Genomic DNA, 12,039 nt, shown 5'->3' on the forward strand with positions numbered 1-12,039 from the left:
GTGAACTTTAGTTTCTCCTTTAGTTTCTGTTCTTTCTGTTTTTGTCTGTGTGAAGATATATATTAGTCTCTACTATCTCACATTTTTTAAGTTTGTAAATATATAGGTGTAGAAACCTCTGTATGGTATTGTGGCTTCAATAGATTTATGTGTTTGCTATTTGAGTTCGTGGAAAAACTTTCTCCATCACAGCCTCAGTACACTGACAAAAAAAATCTAAGTTTTTGGCCTGCCTTTTTTTTTTTTTTTAATGGACTACTGTTTGGAAACAAAGTATTTTATCCACTGATTACGTGCCCAGAGCACAGTTAAAGAGCCTATCCTGCAGTTACAAAATATAAGGGTTCTTTTTGTCCAGGTATGATGTTCAGGTGGATCAGGATGTTTAGGATCAGAACATAAGTATATTTTAATACCATCATAGGAGGCCAAAGGCTCATGTGTACCTGTCTTCTAAGAGCATGTTTTGTTTCTTGTTTTCTCTTGTGCCATGTTGCTTCTAGAGATGGGCGAGCCGGTTTGGGTGAAGCGGAATTTCAGAATGTATGCTTGAACCATCATCCAAAAGCAACAGAAACCTCAAATAATTTTTTCTCTGATTAATCTTGTTTTCTATTATTCACTCTCATATGCTCTTACATTTCTGGTTTTCAGTCAGGAGTTGAAGTGCCCATCTGCTTTAATTAAGTACTTGTATTGCAGAGACAGCTGGATCACAGATGCGATTGGCAGGCACTGTATACGCAAATAAGATGAAAGATGAACTTTTACGTCATTTCTAGCCTAAAAGCCCTTAAAAAACTAGTTTTGCTAATATGTCCAGCCCCAGTTCTAAAGACCCATCAAGTTCTGATGTAGCAGATTGGATAAGCTTCTAAAAGACTGAGACTTTACTCTTCAATTTGCGGGCACATTGAATGTCCTTTTAAACCATTTTCTTGAGCAGCTCTGGACTTGTAGACACTGCCTTGAATAAGGTTTGCATATTACTAGCTATTTTCAAGTAACATTTCAGCTCTTTCTCTCAATAAATTCTGGTTTTTATCTCTGTGTGGTGTTAAGCATGTGGCTGGAGTGGTTTTAATGGTCTGGATTTTCTTTCCTAGCTGCATGTAGCTCATGTTTGTCTGGCACTATTTACCAAAAACTATTTGGTATATTATAGTGGTATATTTTTTTAATAGAACATCTTAAAGTCATTTGCTAAATATGGCCACAGGTTTTGGAGGCTTTTTCCTTAGAATAAAGAAACAGAAAAGAATAGAATATATTCTTTTTGCTTTTTTAACAAAACACTTCTCTCAGAACCCTGGAAATTAGTGAACGAGAATGACCTTCTAATGACAGTGTAGTACAGGTGTAGGCAGCGTTTTTTGGCCAGAGTGCCAAAAAACCCACAATGTCTACCTTAGAAGGTGCCGGCCTGCCCACGTGCCAGAGCCCGGAGCAGCTGTTTGCAGCCTGGCCCACGGAGGGCTTGCAGCCACAGCTGCCTGCTGGGAGCAGCCTGGGCTCCGTGGCTGGCAGCAGCTGCTTAGAGCCCAGGCTGGCGGTGATGTGCCAAGCAAAATGGCCTCGCATGCCATGCTCGGCACGCATGCTAGGGGTTGCTGACCCCTGGCGTAGTACTTTCCTCTTCTTGCTAGTATTCTGCCTAGCAGAGACATTCCTATGTGTGGCATGCACTACTTGCCTTATGCTATTTAAAAGTGAAATTTCACAAGGAATTTTCTCGTCTTCACCCAAATTATTTCTTTCCCTATCAGTACAGCCTAATAGAAAATAATGCAAGAAACTATTTTTCCCAGGCAGATGTAGTATGTACTTTGTCCATTTCTTGTTAACTTTGATCATGTTAGAATAAAATTTGAATGACATAGTTCCCATGTTCATGTTCTGAAGCAAATTCAACTTAGAAGTACCATAATTAATAAAATTAGGACAAAATCCCCCATGAGATTCACTGTATTGTCAATGGTATATTATGAATACTGTGTAGATGGGGAAAGTCTTCACCAAAAATTGTCATATTTTACTTCTTGGTTAGTACTATAATTCTAGTGCTTCTGAACCTATTTATCTATCTGCCTTGGGTACTATGATAGCCTTAGTGTCTGGCCAGTAAGATACTTGTTTTGTGGGGTGGGCCGTAAATGTGGTGGTGGTACATGCATGTACACACACACGATAGAGAGAGATTTTAAAAATCTTTCATGCATTCATTTTTGTAACAACCTTATATGGTAGGAAAATTCTGCTGCTACCATTTTAGACAACTAAAATGGAAACACTGGAACTAAACCCCAGGTTAGCACGATAGCCTTCTTTTCCAATATCTGACCATAAGTGGAGTTGGCAGTGGCCATAGTACAACCACAAGTGCTATGTAGACTCCTCCAGGCTTTCAAATAATAGTTCTTTTTCAGCACTAAAGTTTAGGGTCCTCTTCAGGGCATTCTGCCAATTATAAAAAAGCTATGGTCTGTTGTTATGATGTTGATGTTTATTTGTCCATTCAACCAAAATATTTCTTTTGAAGTAGTACTGCATGGCAGAGGTGACTAGAAAGGGCAAAAAAATCACTTCCTGTTGCTGAAGAGTTGAAATAAATGCTGAAAATGGTCAAATTCCTTGCTCTAGGGACTATTCTCTAGACTTAAGCCCTCTCCTTGAGAGCTGAGAAGCTGTTGCATTAATCACTGCACTTGCATACTTTTTTCAGGGCAGGCAGAGAATACTCAGCTTACGTCTGCTGCATTCTTTCCACTTGTAACCCTTCTGAGTATACAGACTGGATTAGCTTTTGGTTTCAACTCTTAAACCATTTAATGGAGTGGGCGCTAGTTCAGGAGTTGGCAGTGTTTGATGGCGGCATGCTGGAAAGACCCAGCTGAGGTCTAAGGCAAGCTTGCACTAGGACCTGACTGCTGCCCCCGTCACTTTTCCCTGCCACCCAGCCACAGTGCAATGCAAACCAAGCAGAATGCTGCTGAAGCCCTCCCTCTGTGGGCCAGCTGTACAGATGACCCACCTGTCCTCTAGATTGTCACTTTGGATTGAGTCCCTTTTGCTGTTAAAGGTGGTAGCTGCAGCAAGAGAGACACCGTCCGCCCTATTAGTGCAACTCTAAGGCGCTGAAATACTTTTCTCATTAGAAATGACAGTGGAATCAGTCCCAGTAAACAGGCTTAAAATAAAAGCATTTTTTCTTTATATCTTTATCTGGGTCTATTGACGCCAATTTTTGGTTAAATGCTAATAATAGCCTGTTGTCTAAGTTTCCCATTCTTAGCTTTTTAACCTGCCTTTGTTTTGAAGCTGTGAAGGTTTTTTGATTGCTATCATACATTATGAATATTAATAGCTCATCATACAAGCTAATTATTTCCCCTTTCTTAGTATGAAGAGTTCTAGTGGAAATGTATGCTATGCGTACATTAGTTTGTATTTATTTTATATTTTTTTATTTGTTTCAATATTTTTAAAGCAAAACTGAGATGTGAAAGAAGACGAAGGTGTGTCCTGATAGATAAAGAAGAATTTATCCTCCATAAATCTGAGTGAGGTAGAGTAATAGTATGCCTACTTTTCAGCAGAGAAGCTGAGACAGTGTGACACTTTCAAAAGGGCCAGAGATCCATTTTAACAGGTTTTCAGACATTTAGAGGCAGAATCCTCAATTGGATTCCTGGAAGTCAATTGGTCTTAAGGTACATAATTATGCTAGTCATTTGTGAAAATAGGGGTTGTGTCCAATTGACTTGAAGCCTCTGAAAAGTTTGCCTTATTTTAAAATTACCTTGATGACCTCCTAACACAAGTTGTTTCAAACTCTTATCAGTCATTCTGAGAACTGTAACAACAAAGATGTGTGGCCTTTTTGTGATGGCATGCAAGCAGCAAGATACAATTCCATTTCCCACCAGGGGGGAGGAGGGTCCATGTCTCATCTGCTCTTTGGGATCTCCAAGGGAACATCCCATTGAAATCTTTTCATTAAGCCCCATGCTCAAAATCGCTCTCAGAGATGTGACTTGCCCTTTCCACTGAGAGTTTGTGTCCAAATTTAATGTCTTCCGGATGTTCTAGATAACAACATTCTCATCTACTGCCAGTTGATTATGAAGTATGCTTGTGGTGAAGCGACACCTTTGCCAGGTGCCCAGTTCACGGTTGCCAAAAAGTTGTCAGAATTTTTATCCAGAAACCAGAATCCTTTTACCTTTTCATAATTAGCACTAAAATTGTCATCCAAAAGACTCTTAGTGCTTGAGAAGGTACCATATTTCCATCCAACTCTGTACTGTTGCAGTCCGGAATTATTATTTGTGGGCATTTGGCTGATGGAAGTGTCATCGTCTATATGTCAGGACACGCTGGTTGGTCAAAATTCCCAATTGGTACTTTTTTGTGAGAAATGAGGAATTAATCCTGACAATCCTGGCTAGTTTCAGTTTGATTAATTAAATTGTCTAACTTTCCTTCCAGATCCAGCTGTCAACAGTTTTCATTTTCTGCCTATTTGTTATGTGGTGCTGCTTGGTAGCGTGAAAAGGATTGCTGTCTATCACTTCAAAAGTACATCGTAATCTGTGGGGGCCCAAAGTGTCCTTGTGTATGCGTGCGTGTGTGTGTGTGTGTGTGTATGTATATGTGTTTAGACATAGACACACACCTTCTATTCTTCATAGATGGATGCATCTGAACAATAAAGTCAGCTCTGTGAAGGATTAGCAGATCGATTGAAGCAGAATGCCGTGTGAGAACAAGACTTATTGCAAATAATCTGTCTCTAAAACAAAATGCTACTTTGAGGGTTTTTCTCGTAACTGCCCTAACAGAGTAGTGTGTGCTGATATCCATTTTGCACTTGCCTTTACCTTTCCTAGTTTTGTTTCTTGGCTCTTTCCACTGTGTACAGCCTTAAAGATGTTGTGTTCCAGTAGTTCAGTTGATTTCCTTGTAGTTGAATATATTAGGCTTGTACAAAATAGGGCTCCTGCTTTGAAAGTTTTTCTGTTTCTGGTTCATGATTTGCATTGATTCTCCTTAGCTACTTCTGTTGGCATCGAGGCATTTCCTTTCACCATTCTGTGCCCTATGCCACTGTTCAAGAAACAGCTGGTGCCATCCCACTGCTGCTGGTTATCTTTGACAGCCTGACCTAGTTACTGTTATGTAATTTGGATTGTGTTGGTGCCCAGGGAGGTGTATCACAGGGCTGTTCTACACACAGGTTTTGTTACTGCTTACATTATATTAGTTTGAACCCAGTAAAGTTAAAGTGGTACACCTCCTGTTGTGAATATATGTTTTATACTGATACATCTTAAGGCTTGCCTGTATGGAGGAAATTTACTGGCTTATCTATACCACTATAGTAATACTAATATGATATCCCTATAGACAGTTAATGTCACCAAAAGGTTGCGTTTGTTTTTTAAATTTCTGATGTGGTTGACATTTTGACAGCATATTAACATTTTTCATTTGATGTGATTTACTCCATTTTCCTCACAGCAATTACTGGGAGAGCTTGCAGAGGTAACATAAGTTGCTGTTATCTGACATTGACTTACTAAAGTGTCTTTTTGTAGGCTGAATCTTTTGGGCTGCAGTTTCTAAGTTGCTATATTTGTTCCATTCATAATGCTGATGACCTAGGGACTGCAAAGAACTCCAAAGTATTTTGAGTTTTAACAAAATTGGAAGGCATTAATGCACAGCCACATGCATGTTGTAGCATGTTTCTGCCTGGTGCTATCTCAAAATGCAGAACATGATTTATTTTTCATGTGATGTTTTAGTTCTTTCCAAATATCAGACTGATAGTACATCTTTCTGTGGGCCTTGTGCTTCTAGCATAGCCCATTTAATGGTTAAGTTATCCGGTGTTGACATAAGAGCTGCTCATAGTATTTAGCTATATTTACACTGAGATGAAAGAATTGACTGTGGTAATGATGCACAGGCAATATTTGCTTCTTAATGAACATCATCAAAGCAGCCATGTTTTTCCTTGCGCCATGTGAAAATAAAATGGGCATAGCAATTTAGCATTTGAGTCGGTGAGCTTGATTTAATTATTTAATTTAAAACATTTTACTCTAATATTTATGAACCACTTATATTGACTAACGTGACTGAAGATGTATTAATTTGGCACTTTGCTCCTAGGATGCACATTATTCTGCTTGTTTTATTTAATACTCAGTTTCTTCTCTCTTTATTACATACTTGAAAGTAAGAACTGACCCAGAAAATATACTACAGAAAATATCAACCATGAGAATTACATGTCAATGAATGCCAATAACCTCCTCATAATAGATTGCGTGTCCTGTACAAAAAATAATTGAGACACAATGTACTAAACTACCAAACATTTTTTTAGGGGGATCATATTTAGAAAGATATGTTATTTCCATAACTGGTCATTATAAATACCGAAAAACCAGCTTCCTCTTCTCCAGCCAAAAAGCATTTCTTCAATTTACACTTTGCCCTGAAACCTGTAGGACAGAGTTTGACCTGTTGTAAATCAGTGCGGCTCTGCTAGAGCTAGGCCAATTTACCCTGGCTAAGCACCTGGCTGGGTATATTTTGTGGTTAAATCTTTCGAGCTTGAGATTTGCATGTGGGGAATTTGCTTAAAAATAATGAGAGGTTGACTGTTGTTGAGGCACTGATGTGTTGCTAATATAGTAACATATGGCTTCCACAGGTACTTTCTCCTATGTGTCATAAGTGTCATGCCCCTGAGGGAACAGATGTGGGTATTTCAGGAAGGAAAAGTGAAGCCTGGGAAATCAACTCACTTGTTTTGATACTACAAATAAGATGGCATCTTGTAACTGCACAGGGGGAGCATCAGTGTTATGCAAATAAACTTGATATAGAATTAAAATAATTAATACTTTAGTCCTGCTAACTAAAAGTATGTAAGTGGAATAGTGGAGTGCTGAGGTTGTAGAATTGGAAGGGAAAAATAATGAAAATCCAGGACTTCGCTTCTCTGGAAAACCCTTTTAGGAAATTCTTGCTATTTGGTGCTGGGAGAGGGGTGAACTCAGAGAAGCATTGAAATTGTCCTAACCTAATCCAACAGCTTGCCAGAATCTTAAGACATCCCAACAGGGGCATCATTATGGTAAGACATTGAAATAAAAGAGAAAAGAAAACAATAAAAATCAAGAATGAATAGAGCAGGTTTAAATTTCTTACGTCTAGTTTCTCTCACACTGCCACCTAATCTCTTGCTCCAGTTTTTGTGCCCATCAGTCTCAAGGTATGGAGTAAAAGTGGACAAGGTAAAGCCATGTGATAGTGGCCCATAGGCATGCTCCTACTTGGCAGTAGATGAAAACTAAATCACAGTAGTTTCGCTCTTTCATTGAGGGCTATGTTACTATGGATTAACTTCTATTTATGGTGTGACAATATATGTACCCAGGCCATTACCACAGAGCAACTTATGTGCTTGGTGGAAAGCCCTGCCCCATTTTACATTATGGTACATAATCCATCTGACTGTTCCCTCAATTAAAACAAATGTGCACGTTGGCTACCATTTTGTATTTACACTTGTTTTAAGGAGGCTGATCTGAGCTGCAGAGTTGAGCTCTGGACCCAGACTTCTTCCAAATTTGGGAATTATTAGATATCTTTCCAAAACAAATAGATACTAATCAAAAGGGGTTGAGCCTAATTCAGGAATCACTGGGCAAAATCTTTTGGCTGTTTTTCTTTAGCAGGACAGATATGATTACTATAGCAGTTCTTTTCAGCTTTAAGATCTATGAGCTTGTGTTTGGCCTATTATAGTCGTCTGTGAAGAGCCAGTGACGTTCAAAGGCAAGAGTTCTTGAGACTCCCCCGGGGGGAAGGGGGGTCCTAAGGTTTTTGTTTGCTTGCTTGTTTAACATGCTTCGTATACGTGCTTTATTCTGATAAAGTCCAGATTTTCTAATGTCTTCGAGGCTGGTTAGAAACTCCAGATAATAGAAGTTTTGAATTTAAGAAAAAATTAGTTGTGTATAAATCTCATATCTAGAGGAAGTACATGAATTTTGGGGTAATCTGATATTAAGCTGAAGCTGAGCTTACAGTAGGGATTTGACAGAGAGAAGCAGATCAACATGGACCATATTGATGTCAACATAAGACTGGCGAACTACAAAAATGTTGCTGATAAGTAATATTGCTCTTGGGAATGAAATGAGAGCTCTACTTGCAAAACATCATGGGAAGTGGGGGGAATTCTCTGCAGAAGGTCAGAATCATAGATACCGTGTGAACTCATGAACAATGTTGTGTGCAAAACTAATGGTCTGTTTTCATTTCCTCAGAAACAGAGGGCGGAGTATGGTCCAAAACCATCAGATCCCACTCCTGCTGCTCCATCACCACCTCCAACACCAGCTCCTATTCCCGTTCCTGTCCCTCCCTGTGCACCAGCGCCTATTCCTATACCAGTTCCTGTGCCAAAAGCACCAGGAGCTATCAGTCGCCAAAGCAGCACATCTAGTGACAGTGGTAGTGGCATTATACGGGATAGTCAGAGACACAAACAGCTTTCTGTTGATCGTAAGTATCTTCAAACAGCAAGAAAGAGAAATATTCCCCAATTCTGTCCATTTCATGTAACATCTTAATAGTCACACATTTTCATACAACTATTTATGAAACATTGGCTTTTACTGTCATATATTTGTAATTGATTTCTGTGCTATTTAATACTAAAATCCCATCTAAGCAACCAAATTGAGCAGGGAGTGAGGCAGTTCCATTCCTGAATAAGACACTTCTTACATAAAATCTTGACATAGTTCTGCCCCTGCCCTGAGACAGGCTGTGTCCCCATTCTAGCCTGAGGTGTGAAGCATGGTCCCATCCCAGCCCAGCCCAGCCCTGTAGCAGCCCTGTGGGCTATATGCCACTGCTACAGGGCTGGGCTTGGGAGTGTGCTGAGTGCCCTAGGCTGTTGCATATATAGAGTCTGCCCCCATGGAGGAAAGGGAGAATGAGAGGGGCAGGTGGGGGAGCAAAGAGTGTGGGGGTGAGGGGATGCAGAGACCTGGTGCTGGGGGTGGGGCAGGCAGCAGCTATGGGCTCTGACCCCAAGCAGGCACTGGAGCCATAGCAGCCACTTGCCCTCTCCCTACACTATCTACCACTGTTTTAGTAAGATTCGTTACCTTCCCTGTAAAGTTTCAATAGGGATCCCAAACAACCTAACCATTGTACACCTTAAGTATGAGTAGCTGATATAGTGATATTAATGACTTTTCTAAAACACCTCTTGAAATGATAGACATAAGTGCTACTACCCATCAAATGCAACTACAATAAAGCAAACAGAGTGGATAGAAAACTTTATATAAATATGGTTTTCAACCTAAAGAAATGAGCTTTCAATTCAACAAATTGTTTTTGCGAAAAGCATTCACTTTCTCCATCTTCTCTCTTTTTTCAGTCTGTTAAGAAGTAAAAATATTTTGTTTAAAAATACCGTGGTTCAGTATCATGCCCCTGTGGCCTGGCCTCTTTATATAACTATCTCCTCTACACCCCCCTTTTGTTTTTTGACTGAAATATTTATCAATATTCAGAATTCTAGAATCAGTTTCCCCCTTCTTGAAAATTTAGAATAAAATTACTATATTAACTTGACTATAAGATGACCCCCCAATAATTAGATTCTATGAGGGGTCTAATGTATAATTAGATTATAATGTATAATTCAGATGGTAAATTTGTTTTAATTTTCCAGATATAGAATCTAATTATTAGAGATTTGTCTTGAATTTGCCAATCTCCCACTGCTACAGCAGGGAAAATAAATCTGGAGGTCAGGTAGCCCCTTTGCTCATGGAGGATGGGGCCACACTAATTATATGCAACAGGCTGAGAAAGGGGGCTACAGGTGGATTCTGGGTGAACTGTTTGGAGTCCTGTTTGGTGATGTTTGCCAGACATTTGCTCTCAAATTAAAGCTGGATAGAAACCAGCTATGAAGTTGTTACGCATTTTCGAGAGCTATCTTTGTAGCTGGCTGATTCTTAGTGTAGCTGAATAGACATTTTTATGGCTTGTTAATTACTTTGCATATGTGGCCAGTTTACATTTATTGCATGATAAACCAGTTAATTGCGTAATATATGTAATGTGTGGCAGAGGCCAAAGAGGCAGGGGGAATGACTTGTACTTTTTCAGATTTCTTAAAAATAAACTCCGACATGTTCAGTTGTTTTTCTTTTCTATCTCTCTATAGGTAGGAAATCTCAGATGGAAGAGGTACAGGATGAGCTTATTCACAGACTTACAATTGGCCGGAGTGCTGCTCAGAAAAAGTTCCACGTGCCACGACCAAACATACCAATAGTTAATATCACTTATGACTCTTCTCCTGAGGATGTGAAAGTATGGTTACAGTCAAAGGGGTTCAATCCTGTGTAAGTTTGAGGATGAACTGCAAGAAAAAGCTGTTATTTCAGAATTTAAAGGAAAATGGGCTAAGATTTCAAAGATGGGCAACAGTTTTGTCTGCCCAACCTGAGATGATTTGATGCACGTTTTTAAAAAACTATTAGAAAGTGTAATCTGTGATTTTAGGCATGTTTACAGTAATTTTAACCAACAAGGTGATCACTAACTGCTGTCCTACTAAATCAAAATCCTGATCTAAAATATTAGGAATGCATTTTACCAAAAATGAGCAAAGTTTTACAGCATGCTGATTTTTTTTTTCTCATCCCAAGTTCTACTTTACTGGGACCAGATGACAGCACTTTCAGCATCTCACAGAGTCCTGGCAAATATTACTGGATTTGGCCAAATCAGTCTTAAGTACCTCATGACATAAAACATATACCTTAATTTGTCATTATATAGGTTGAAATGTTCCTGCTTTGTTACTCAACTGCTAGATTTTTGTCTATTTTGCTTTATGTAGAATATTCCGTTGCTTATTCTTTGACTCTGTGACTTTTTCAGGACTGTCAATAGCCTGGGAGTCTTGACAGGTGCTCAGCTTTTCTCCCTTAATAAAGAGGAACTAAAGAGTGTTTGCCCAGAAGGACCTAGAGTCTACAGCCAAATTACTGTACAGAAATCTGCATTAGAGGTATGAATAATCCCTCTTAACTCTTCTACTTTTTACCTTTGGCATATCATAAGGGTATTTTTTTTTTTTTAAATCAGTTGTTTTATAGCTGGGCATGCAAGAGGGGTCAGAGTAGGCATTCTTATGAAATGTTGGAATACAATTGCTTACCTGTGAACATGGAACACTAGATTTGATGGTTCATAAGGCCCCTACCAGTCCTATGTTGAGACAGTAAATACTAAGTGGTAATCATGAAATATTCATTGTTCAGCAGAGCTGAACTATTTGGAGTTAGAATGGGGCTCCTCTTCCTGGTAACTAGTCCTCTTACATTTGTCACAGGCATCTCTTCTTAACAGGATCCCTAGCCTAACTCAGTATGGCATTTCTGACTGACATCAGAGGGGTTTCTCATCTTCCTCCTGATCTCCTCAGTGTTCTCTGTTCTATTCTCCTCTGTCTGTCCTTTCATGAGCTACAGATGCTATAGATTGCAAGTCTTCCTTTTCAGAATGTTTCACCCACCAGGATAACTCTGCTGAACCTTCCAGTCTCAACCGTGGTGCCAGAACTGGCTGCACAGTGGCCTGACCCCAGCTCTGGCCACAGGGTGACCCTGTTCACCAGCCCCACTGCACATTGGTGCAATCCAATGTGCAGTGTTATGTCATCCAGCCTGAAGGGCTCCCCAAGGGTCTAGAAATTTGGCAGCAGAGGAGCAGCTATAAACAAAGATATGAACTTGCAGGCTGGAGGCTGAGCACCATTGCACCTAAGGATCCAGTCAGGAAGGTTAGCAGGCATGGCATGTTTGATAATATTGGTCATGTGTTAGCCATCCAGCCACTTTATTCACACACACACACACACACACACACACACACACACACACACACACACACACACACACACACACACACACACACACACAC

The 12,039-nt window shown here is 39.7% G+C and overlaps 1 protein-coding gene across 2 annotated transcripts in view; it reads left to right on the top strand.

Annotated features, from left to right (window-relative positions):
- Nucleotides 1-12,039, top strand: part of EPS8 (epidermal growth factor receptor pathway substrate 8) — an 84,469-nt gene that overhangs the window by 65,898 nt on the left and 6,532 nt on the right. For both annotated transcript variants that reach the window (XM_019544498.1, XM_019544499.1), the window contains exons 18-20: nt 8,349-8,586; nt 10,274-10,454; nt 10,996-11,125. In XM_019544498.1, coding sequence (XP_019400043.1) covers nt 8,349-8,586; nt 10,274-10,454; nt 10,996-11,125 — 549 coding nt within the window. The remainder of the gene's footprint in view (nt 1-8,348; nt 8,587-10,273; nt 10,455-10,995; nt 11,126-12,039) is intronic.

The sequence above is a fragment of the Crocodylus porosus genome, unplaced genomic scaffold (genome assembly GCF_001723895.1).
Source record: "Crocodylus porosus isolate Cpor-Errol unplaced genomic scaffold, CroPor_comp1, whole genome shotgun sequence".
In the NCBI taxonomy this organism is placed as follows: Eukaryota; Metazoa; Chordata; order Crocodylia; family Crocodylidae; genus Crocodylus; species Crocodylus porosus.